The following is an 11,889-nucleotide window of genomic DNA, read 5'->3' on the forward strand; positions in this document are numbered from 1 at the left end:
GGACACTGTGTGGGCTGAGCGAGTCCAATATATAAAAGGAAGTTGTCGGAACATCTCATGGCGAAATCGCAACAACAACAATTACGTGTCGATTCCCTCCTCGCTCACATGTGAGTTTCAGCATTTTTATTTTGGCCTGTGATCAAAAGCGAACACTAAAGGGCCTCCGCTATGATTTATTCAACTCTCATTCAAGTCTCTCTGGCTCTCAATTCAAATGTCAGCCAGGGTAATAAAAAAAAGAAAGAAAAATAAACATCTCTAAATTCAGTCTGCAGCAGCTCCACAATCGTCTGGTCCGAAATGAGCAATCTCTCTCCTCTGCAGGAGGAAAAAAGGGCCGTTAGAGAACCGAGGACCATTTCCACCAGCTAAACGCTAAATTAGAGAGAGTCACGACCCCGCCACAGTGACTCAGTGACACTCACGTTATTCTCAACCAGATCTCATGCAACAAAAGGGTTAGCGTCCAGTGTTAGCCACTGCGGCACCAGGTGGCCTTTTCAGCGGCCGTGCCTCGCGTAGCAGCCTAGGAAGAAAAACGGCAGCAGGTGGCCTTTTAACAACGGATACAGCTGGATCGGGGGGTTGCGGGGGGGACACCCCCCGGGGGCTGGATGGGGGTTCATAATTGTGCGATTTATTCCTCAGGAACCACTGCGGCCGGGGCGGCCGGACGACTCCCGTGTTGCAGCGTCGTAAAAAAAAAAAAAAATAACAGGAATGCTTAAAAAGAGGAATAACCGCATGGCAGAAATCCACTTTACAGCAAACTGAAGGAACATTTCTTTCCTCCTATTCGTTAAAGATGCGTCGGCTGGATGAATAGAAAACGTTGTCTGCGCGGCGGCGGGATCCTCCACCTACTCAAGAGCAGTTCAAGGACACGTCTGAGTGCGGATCACCGAGCGTTTTGACAAAGTTTGCGCCCCGGCGGAGAACGGCTGAGCGCTCTCACCACGCAGCGGGAGCAGACGCCTCGGGAAGCGTCGCGGGGAGACGACGCCGACGCACCGACGCCGCTACTTTAAAAGCATGTACGAGAACAAGCGCTAGTCTTAAGCCACATGCTAATACGGAGTACAGATGCCGTTAAAAGAGTGGATCTGGTGCCTGCTGTTGATGAATGGATGGATGTAATGTTAAATATTTAGAATATGGGAAAACTGACTGCGTCTCTTTGACAGGAAGTTGACAAATTCAAGGATAACTGGAAAGGAAGGCTACAATATATTCAGCAACATAAACCTGACGTTGTGTAGGACCTACTGTAACGTATGTCTGCTTGTGTGGACTATTTTTGTCTGAGTGATGCTTGTCTGAGGACGCTAATCCTTTCTACAGAGGCCGGGTAGATATATATATATATATATATATAAAGTATTTCTTAATTTTTACCCCTGCTTCTGAGCTACAACTGTTTCTTGTATTTTTGTATTATTTATATTTTCCTTTTTCTTGTCTGTTTATTTTCCTTTGTTTATTGTGAGCATTCCCTTTTATTACAAGTATGAATATTATAAAGGACATTGCGTTTGGGAGAAATGTGCTTGTATTGTGAAGGATTGACTGTTGTACATTTTGGAAAACACAATAAAATACTAATAAAAAAAAAAAAAGAGTGGATCAGCCCTCGGCATGTAGCATCGACGACGTTAGCCGCGAAACCACTTTAGCATGTAGCATGTAGCATGTAGCTCGGGGGTTGCGGGATCCACCTTGCAGTTACACCGTCTTGATATTTTGTCAGAACATAATTTAGTCTTGTCTTGTATTATTCTGGTTCTCATTGATGTTAAAGAATCTCAAAAACTCACAAAGTACACACAGACTACTCGCTGGGTTGCATTGAGGGGCTTCGACGAGTACTGCACGGAGTACCGGTACCAGTATCGACGCTGGTATCGGTACCACTTGAACTGGTGAACATCTCGAGGTTTTAACTCTGTGTACCGACAACAACTGATGAAGAATTGACGAAACACTTGGAAGATTTTACTGCTTCTCACATTAGCGGATTTCCTCGGGAATATTTATTGTGGAACAGAAACTGTTGGAGAGACGAGATCCTGAGTGTTTTCAGAGAGCGACCATTGACTTTCATCTGTGTGGCTCCTGCCTCTCGGCCTAGAGTTAGAGAGGCAAAGACGTCTCCTCTGAATTGAGCTTCTTTATTGGATTCCTGCAGGAGGAGAATGTATATTTAAAGAGCCCTCATTACAGGTTGATGACTCAGTGTTGATTTTATGTTTCATTTCTCAGCGTTGATGGAGAAACATTCCCTCCGCTTCTGTTCTGGTCTTTGTTCTCGCGTTTGCACTTTGATTTTCCCTCCTGTTTTGTTTCTTTATTGGACAAACAAATGAAGGCATTTTTTTTTTTTTTTTCCCCCCCACTGTCCAGTTCTGCCGGGTTCGTTTCTAACGATTTCATTTCTCGCCGGACAAAGTCCAAGCGCTCAGAGTTCATCGCATTCCAGTTCTTGCGCAATGTGATCGGCGTTGGATGTTCTTCAGGAAACACAGCTTCAAACAAATGGAGGCGGTAATGAAACGATGTCAGTCTCTTCGCTAGGAGTCGGGTGACGCCACTTTAAGGACGAGGATGTGATCGGTTGATAATCCGACGGAGATTGAAGAAGGAATATATGAGAAACAGATGATGGTCAGAGATCAGGGACACCAGACGTCCACGTCTCCTGAAGGCAAACAGTAAAAAAAACAAAAAAACTCTGTAATAATCGTCCCTCTAATCACCTTATCTGGTCTTTTCTATCCATTGCTGAGAGATATGACGAGTTCTATTTCTGTTTTCTGCTGTTTATCTGTTGTGTTATCCTCAAATTCAGGATTAATTCATGGACCGAGTCCAAAAACTAAACTTTGACGTTGATCCTGAACTTAACCTCGCCTTTGTTCTAAAATCTACTGTGATTATCATCTAATGTGAATTTTAACCTTCATCTGACCTCCTGCCTGAAACAAATCCAAACTAAATCTAAATGTATTCCTTGTCTCAGCCTCCGTGTTGACGCTGATTCTAAATCTGATGGAATCCTAACCTGGATCCCGTTCGGAGGACGAAGTTCAAACTCAGTTTCCAGCCACTGAACATTAAAACTGACGTTCTCATCCTCGGTCCGTCTTTGACTTGTGACACGAGATACCAGCCGGTTTGTTGGATCACTTCCTTGTGTGAACTCAGCAGTAAATTCATCCCAAAATATCACCTTAACCCACAAAACATAGATACAATTAGACATTTTCAGCTGTTTGTTTTGTGTAATCGGACTTCTTTTTGCTCACAGCTTCATGTATTTGACATTTACACAACTTCAGAATGAAGCTGAAAGGAGCATCAGATCCAAATCGTAGATATTTCGCACATTCTGGGAGGAACGCACAAGCGCAGGTCAAATCACGGTTCAGGTTTAATCAATAAAAGTCTTTCAATGTAAGGAATTCCGACTTCCCACTTTCCCACTGCGTCCGAATCCGCCCAAGAAAACAGCAAAATCTATCCACAGGTTACTGAATCACTTCTGTTTTCTGATATCTGGTCTTTAAACAAATCAAACAAATAAATATCTTGGATTTCCCCGATCTTTCGCTCGCTAAATAAACGACCGTGCTTCTCCTCGTTTTCAACGTGGCGTTAAATTTTAAGAATTCCGTTCCGCTTCAGTACAATTTGACGGGAAATCAAAGACCCGATGACGAGACAATTTGTTCTCGTGACCTTTTCAGCCGGCTTGACGACCGCCGATGAACCACAAGACGAGGTCGGGGGAAGATCACGCAAATATGCTGACTCATGTTTAAAAGATTGCCCGTTTTCTCTTGGCCTCCGTCGGTGTGTTTTGAATTCATCAGGTGTGATCATTCCAGATTGACTCAGACCCCCCCAATCCCCCCAAATCCCATTGACACATTCTGGGATTAATGCTTTGACACGTAACATGAGATTATCACTGCTCACATCACCAATACGAGAAATAACCAGTCATTAGTTGTTCTTGGTCTGAAGGAGCAGTAATCTATTGTCAGGCTTTGCTACTTAAACCGGATTTTTTTTGTTTGTTTCTGCCGCTTCTCGGCAACAGAATTGTACAAATATAAGAAGCTTTTCAAACAAATTCAACGCTTCAGGTGTCGAATTTCCTCGAGTTCAATTTATTTCTCAGATGCATTCTCTTGTATCACAATATGGATGGGAATGTGTTGAGAAAATAGAAGGTGATGGAAAAGTTCATTCTCCCTATAATTGAAATCAACATTTCAATCATTTGTCGTTTTAGCTCATCAATATTAACGTCCCCGTTTTAACGTATGACCTTTACTTCTTTGCACTGTGGATCGCAAACGAATAGAAATGAGCTCAGAATAGTGAAAAGTGTCACACGTGTTATTCATCACAATCAAAAGAGAGAAAAACGCTACAATCCTATAAGTTTCTACGCAACGAGCGTCGCAGTGACTTGTAGATTTAGATGTTGAGACAATGGAGGCGACAAGACATGTCAATTTAACCCGATGGATAAAACACGACGCGTAATTGATCCGGAACCCGTTTGTGACTGTTCACACACGCCGATGCGCCTCGTTCCTCGTTCCTCTGCCGCGTGTAGATTCAACCTTCCCCTGCAATGTGAGCAGCGATTACAGCGACTGTGTGGGATGAGCCGTCGCTTTTTCCTCCACGCAGCAAAAGCAAAAGCAAAAAAAAGGGGGGGGGGGGGGGGTGGGCGGGCTCGTCGGGTTGTGTACCGAGTCCGTCTCCCCGGAGAACCACCCGGGACATTCCGGGGACACGGTGTGCCTGTAGGAGCTGGACCCGGGTCGTCGGGAGGTGAGGGGGGGAGGGGGAGGAGGTGGGGGTGGGGGGTGGGGGGGGGGGGGCGCCCATAAAACCTCCTCCCAACTTTCCCCCCCCCCTGCTTCACATCACTCCTCCTCTGACTCGCACTTTTAAGTGCTTTTGCGTCAACATTTTACTTCCTGAGACGGTTTTTCCATGCAGCTTGTCACACACACACACACACACACACACACACACACGGTCACAGCCTGAACTCCATTCACACTGCAACACTGCAGGACAAACACACGCAGCAGAAAAAAGAAAGCAAGAAGGAGGAAGCAGCAGCAGCAGCAGCAGCTTTCATTTCAAACAGCTGTGATAAGAAACGCGGGGTTGACAATGTGACGTCTTGCATCAATAGACCACTTCAGCCCAACAAGCGGGTGAGGCACGTGGGATCAAGCCCACATCAAAGTGAGAGCGGGGCAACAATGGAACAATAATTAAAGCTGCATGGATATCGGCTGACAGACACACACACACACACACACACACACATCTCCGTGGTGTCCTTTTGTCACAGGAATAGAAGGAGCATCGTTTGATGTCTGTCTTGACAATACAGCAGCCCTTCTCCAAAATCTCTGACATGCCCGGATATATACCTGCCCCCCCCCCTTCAACACCACAGCAAAACAGCATTTCAGACTTCCACTAAGCAACCAGAGCAGGCCATCATTATATGGCGGGTTGGTGGGGGGGGGGGGGGGGGGGGTTGAGGGTGAGGGGGTGGGAGCTGTCAGAATGGGCAGCAATGCAGCAGTGAATATGCCTTCCAATGCACTGTGTAATGAGGCAGCATGCAGGGATATACAGTATGCTTTGCCTGTATCGATCCACTTTTTTTTTTCCCTCCTTGTGCCCGTTCATGAATAACCAGACTCATTTACTTCATTTATCATGTAATTAATATCCAGAACCAGCTCTTTTTTTTTTTCTTCTCTCCTTTCACAATGATTAATGCTTTTATGTATTATATATTTTTTCCCCCTCCCCCCCTGTCTTGACGGGGCTCGCTATCTGCTTTACACAACTGAAAGACACCAAGGGGAACTTGCAGATGTGCCTCCACGTCGCTCACAAAACCTTTGAAAAGAAGATCCACTGCGTGAAGTTTCAGCATAAACGAGGCCGACTTAAGGCAAGAGGCTGCAGACGTAATGAAGGTCAACATGCTGCTCCTTGTCAGAAAATGGGTCACTAAATAAGAAGGAAATAAATAAATAAATAAATAAATAAAAGAAAGTTGCACTCCCCAAGTTGCTTCCTTGCTGCCCGACAGAGGAGGCAGCTGCTGTTCAGGGCACGACGTCAAAGACAGAAGGCGCTTGTGCGTAATAGTGCGGATGCACATTGGACATAACTGGCACTGGCCAGTGGTGATGATGATGATGATGATGAGGGGAATTAAAGGGGGAGGGAGGGAGGGAGGGGGGGGGGGGGTTTGTATTGTACCTCTTGGGGATCCACTTCCTCGTCACTGTCAGTGGGCTCCGGCGCTTTCACGAACCACCACTGGATCTCCAGATACACGGACACGGTTCCGCTCTGGAACGCGCACGCCATTTCTATGTTTTGTCCCTCTTTAACCGTCATGTTGGAGGGCAGGTCCGTGAAGCGACCTGGAGATTTGGGGGGGGGGGGGGGGGGGGGGGGGGGGGGGGGGTAATCAAGGAGGGAGGGGGCAGTTTTGTGTTATTTTGACACGCAACAGAAAAAAAGAAAAAGGAAAAAAGAAGCGCAGATCACAAATAGGAGCGCGCACTATTTGATGGTGTGCTCTTAATCTAAATGAGGGAGATAACTCCCCCCCCCCCCCCCCCACCACCCCCCAGCAAAAAAAAAAAACACCTAATCGTCCTCCACCACCTCCTCCTCCTCCTCCTCCTCCCCCCTCTTCCTCCTCCTTTCCCGGTGTCACAGATACTGACGCGTCTTCATCAGGAATTTACATAATGAACAGTCGCGCCGCGTTATTCAAGCACTTCATCCATTATTTCTCTCAATTCACCCTCGCGGATTGTGATCTGTAGCCGGTGTGGTGTTTATTCACCCCCCCCCCCCCCCTCCCACTCGACACATAAACTAAACATGCAGAAGCACGCGTGACATTTTTTTCGGAAATGGGGAACAGATTTGAGAAACAGACCACTGGGGGAGACTGAGTGAGTGGGGAAGGGAAAGTTTCCTCATTTGCATTCTTTTAAGAAAAAGAAACTATCGGGTGCAGATGTGAGGAAGAGGAGGGTTGGCCGGAGGAAGCAGACGTTGGAGAGGGGGGGGGGGTGCGGAGCCGCGCTCAGCTTCAGCACCGCGGACAGCCGCATGCAGCAGGGAGACGCCGGAGCTGTCCGCGGTGCTGAAACGTTCCACTTTTGTTTTTCCGCGGAGCAAGTTGCGCTCCTGCGTGTTCCGGCTGCGTCGCCGAACGACCTCGTTCCCGCACGAAACGGAGGCGCGAAGCCGCTTCGCCTCAAACAATCACCAGTTGCGTTTTTTTTGTTTGGTTTTTTTTTTATACCCCTGATCGTCTCAACCTTTCTCCCCCTCTCATTACCAACCCAGATCTCTCAAAACATCCCTTCCCTTCGCCTTTTCATCCATCTCCAGAAAGGGTTGCGCACTTTTAACACTTTCTCCGACCGAACAGGGAATCAAACAGAGAGAGAGAGAGAGAGAAATCCCGCTTACCTTCAAAGGAGAATCCAAATTGGACACAAAATCCGGCTAAGAACACAAATCCAACAGTATCATGAGAGGTCCACATCATTCCAGTATTAGAGAGGGTCGTCCTTCTTGTGTTTTACATCAGCCGAAGCACAAACAGAGACAGATCTTCCCGAAAGAAAACCACGGAGAGAAAAAAATATCCCACACGCGCGCACGCGCACCCACACACACAGCAGCAGCAGCAGCAGCAGCAGCAGCACCAAAAAAAAAAGAGGAATCAAACAGTTGCTCTGCGTTGAAACGGAGATTTCCAAAGGTTGCACATGCTGGTGGAGGAGAAAAAAAACTACAGCCTCGTCGTCGTTTTTGCCCGAAGTTGTTGTCTCTCTCTCTCTCTGCGCGCGTGCCTCTCCTCTGCGGGAGAAAGTGTCGACTGGCTCGGCTCGGCTCTGCTTGAAGTCTGCGCGAGCGTTCGGGCTGCGGTCTTTCCTCTTCTGCGCTAACCGGAGACGCGTCAGTCGACTGGATTCACTGTGGCATCCGCGCGCACTCCCGCAGCTCCGCAAATACACTCCTCATCCGGCCCCGCCGCTGTCACCTTGACCGCTTGATTTCAAGAAAGGGAGAAAAAAAGAAAAGAAAAGAAAAAAAGGCAGAAGAAGAAGAAGATGATGAAGAAGAAGAAGAAGATGGAGAGAGACGCTGCGTCCTCACTGTGTCCGCGCGCGTCGCAACCTAAAACGGCGTCCTAATGAGAGAGAGAGGAGGGGAGGGGGAGGGGGGGGGGGAGTTTATTTTGAAATGTCTGTGCTGGAAGTTTCCTCCCTTGCTTTTTACTCCTTTTTTGTTTTTGTTTTTTTAGACGTTAAATAACAATAATAATAATAATTTATAAAATAAAAGTTGCTTCTGAAATCGATGCCTGAGCGTTTTGCGCGTGCGGCGTGGGTGTGTCTGGTGCGTCCGGGAGCGCGGCCGGGGAATCCAGAAAAACAATCATGTAGCATGAGACGGGAGGGAAGGGAGAGAGAGGGAGAGAGAGAGTGGAGGAGGGGGGGGGGAGGGGGGGGGGTGACCAGCGACCCGGAGAGTGCAGGGGCGCGCACAGCGCGTCCCGAGTCACCCGAGCAGGAGAGATCCTGCAGGACGGGGATTCATTGGGACACATTGTGAGCCCCGCTGGAGGAAACGACGACAAATCACGTCCGTTTGTTTACCTTAATTCAATCAGCAGCCAATCAGCGGCCGGCGCCGGGAAATTAACGTCGTTGGGCTCCCGGTGTCCGTTTTACGCAAACGAAGGCGCTCAGGGCCACTGGAAGAGCAACTTTTTGGAAACGTTCCAACGCCATCTGTGTGTGAAACGGGAAAACAGAACGTTTTTAAACTATATAAGTATATATTATTATTTTCTTTAAGTGGTCCCACACAATTTTTTCCCAAAAAACTCCATGGAAATGAGGAAAAATACAACTTTTCTGACCCGCTAGTACTTACTTACTGTCCTCTGTGTACAGTTTGATTACAAAAACACCTCGAGGCCCAACATGCAAACTACATTTTCAGCATTTACTGCTGATACGGCTCCTATAATATCATTACTACAACTACTACATTACAATGATTACTTCTACTTCAACTACTACTGTTACCACTACTACTACTGCTACTAATACAAACACTACTAATACTAGTAGTACTACTACATTACCACTATGGCTACTTCCACTACAATTACTACAGTCACCACAATTAATATTAATAACGATCAAAAAGAATTCATTCAAAAATTCAGATTATATGAAAGAACCAAATATAAGTAGAAAGTGTGTGTATGTAGAACTTAATGCACATAATTAGAAATATAAATAACTTTTAGCTGAATGAGGATGAAAGTAAAGCTTTTCTATAATCAGCTTATCTATTTTTTTTTTTCACCATCAGACTATTTATCTTTGCAGGAGTTTATCCTCATAATGTTTGAAGATGCGACTGAGACAGAATTCACGGTCTTTCATCCATTGTCTTAAAAAATAAAATAAACATACATCTATTTGAAAGCTTTTTTTCCCCCACTTTGTGTTTATATTCATTAGAAGACACGTCTGGGCTTTTATCCATTAAGGCTTCGGTAAAAAAAAACACACACACACACACACACACACACGCACACACATGCACACACACGCACACACACACACACACACAGAGCCAATTCAATGTAAATGCAAAACTTTTTGAAAGGAACTAAATGGAGCCTCAAAAGAAAAGTGAGAAAAGTTCAGTCAACTTCCACTGACGTGTGTGTGTGTGTGTGTGTGTGTGTGTGTGTGTGTGTGTGTGTGTGTGTGTGTGTGTGTGTGTGTGTGTGTGTGTGTGTGTGTGTGTGTGTGTGTGTGTGGTTTCATGCCAACAACAAACAACAGCGCCCACTAGTGTCCCAACAAATCAGCCTTTTTTTGAAGTTTTACTCACGTTACATTCAGAAAACAGGCTGCGATGCTTAAAGTTCATATTTCTTGTTATGTTGCAAAAAAAAAAAAAAAACTTTAAAATATCTGAAAAATTACTATTTGATAAAAAAAAGAATACATATATAAGTCGAGGTCAATGACAGGAGTGTGAAACACATTTTATTTCATTTTGAGTGAGCCGAACCAGAAAAAAATGGTAAATTAAATTAAATTTAAACACTAAATAGTATTTAGGTTTCACTTGTTTCACTTTATTGCTCAAGGGCACGTCGACGCGTGGAGATGGGGAATCGAACCTGCAACCTTCCGATTGTCACATGTGACGAAAACGTCTATATTTAGGTTTTTCGCAAAACCAAAGAGTTACCAGTGGAAATGATTACAATCACAACTTAAAATGTTAATAAAAACAAAATACAGTGAAAAGTCACGTATTTTTAAAAAAAAGCTTCTCCCCAAGCTGTTGCATTCTGGGTGATTTTATAAACTCGCCCCGACAACAAGGCTTTGTTCGATCGCAGCGTCGCCGATTTCTCAGCTCGGTTCTCTTGGCCCCTCCCCCTTTTGACTCCTCCCACAATCAGGCAGCTCCGCTCTGGCACATGGCGCCACGAGGAGGAAGTACTTCCTCCCCGTGTGTGGGCGGAGCCAGTCCGGCTCGCACAGACACAGCAGATTCTGAATGCGGCTCCTAGGATCCAGTACTCGAAGCGGAGGGAGATGAAAGGCCAATGTTGAAAGGGTTGAAAAGCTGGATAATAGGAGATCTCTAAAGAAAAAGCGGAGATTCCAGCCTTCACGGGAGCTCAGGGCTCATGAGCACGGCACACTTTTCTCACTCCTTTTTCTTTTCCGCTCCGCCAGAAACCTCATTCACATAAATCCAGACCTGCCGCCTTAAATAAACCTAATAACCCGGGCTATTTGGGTCTGAAAGGATTATTTATCTCCGATGAGATAAAAGGGATCGAATCATCCGGAGATGTTATGACTTTATTGGATTTTCTGTTTTGCAGGAAACTGCAGTTTGAAGCGACCGGAAAGCAAAAAAAAAAAAAAAAAAAAAAGAGAAATGAGTCAGTCAGCCTTGAAAAATGCATAAATATGAAGCGATCATTCAGAACAGTGTCGCTAAAAGAACTCAAGGCTTCGCCGACAAGAAAAGAAAAAAAATGGCGTCACATTTTCTCCAGGCAGTTAAAAGTATGAAACCGACTTTTTACAGTTTCACCATGTTCATGTTTTTATATAATAATAATAATAATAATGTATTAGATGTTGGAAAAAGCTGAAATCTTGAAGGAATTATTTACAAACAATTTAAAATATCTTACTTTTTTTTGTTTTATTTTCATTCTTTATACTTTGAAGTAAAAAGATGGACAGTGTCATTTAATTTGATGTTTTTTTTTCACCCATTTTGCTGGTGTCAAATTACAACTAGTGCTCAATGCAGCGAAGCTGGTGTCAAATTACATTTGATTGAAAATAAAACACTCGACGCACTGAGGCTGGTGTTAAAGTACGATGCGCCATCGGCGTTCAATGTAGTGAGGCTGGTGTCAAATTACAATACACCATCAGTGCTCGCTACAGTGAGGCTGGTGTCAAATGACATCACAAAAGAAACATTCAATCCATTGACGCCGGTACCAAATTACATTATATAAGAAAAACCACAACTCACTGAGACTGGTGTCAAATTACATTGGCTTGCAAGGATACAACCCACTGAGCCTGGTGTCAAATTACAACAGATCACTAGCGCTCAATGCAGCGAAGCTGGTGTCGAATTACATTAGATTGAAAAGAAAACACTCGACGCACTGAGACTGGTGTTAAAGTACGATGCGCCATCGGCGTTGAATGTAGTGAGGCTGGTGTT

At 45.2% G+C, this 11,889-nt stretch overlaps 1 protein-coding gene across 1 annotated transcript in view; it reads right to left on the reverse strand.

Annotated features, from left to right (window-relative positions):
* vstm2a (V-set and transmembrane domain containing 2A) overlaps positions 1-7,630 on the reverse strand; it is a gene marked incomplete at both ends in the record, with an annotated part of 125,851 nt that extends 118,221 nt beyond the window's left edge. The window contains 2 exons of the mRNA XM_080515318.1: positions 6,316-6,482; positions 7,552-7,630. Coding sequence (XP_080371444.1) covers positions 6,316-6,482; positions 7,552-7,630 — 246 coding nt within the window. The remainder of the gene's footprint in view (positions 1-6,315; positions 6,483-7,551) is intronic.
* Between the last annotated feature and the right edge of the window lie 4,259 nt (positions 7,631-11,889).

Source organism: Blennius ocellaris (genome assembly GCF_963422515.1).
Source record: "Blennius ocellaris genome assembly, chromosome: 19".
In the NCBI taxonomy this organism is placed as follows: Eukaryota; Metazoa; Chordata; class Actinopteri; order Blenniiformes; family Blenniidae; genus Blennius; species Blennius ocellaris.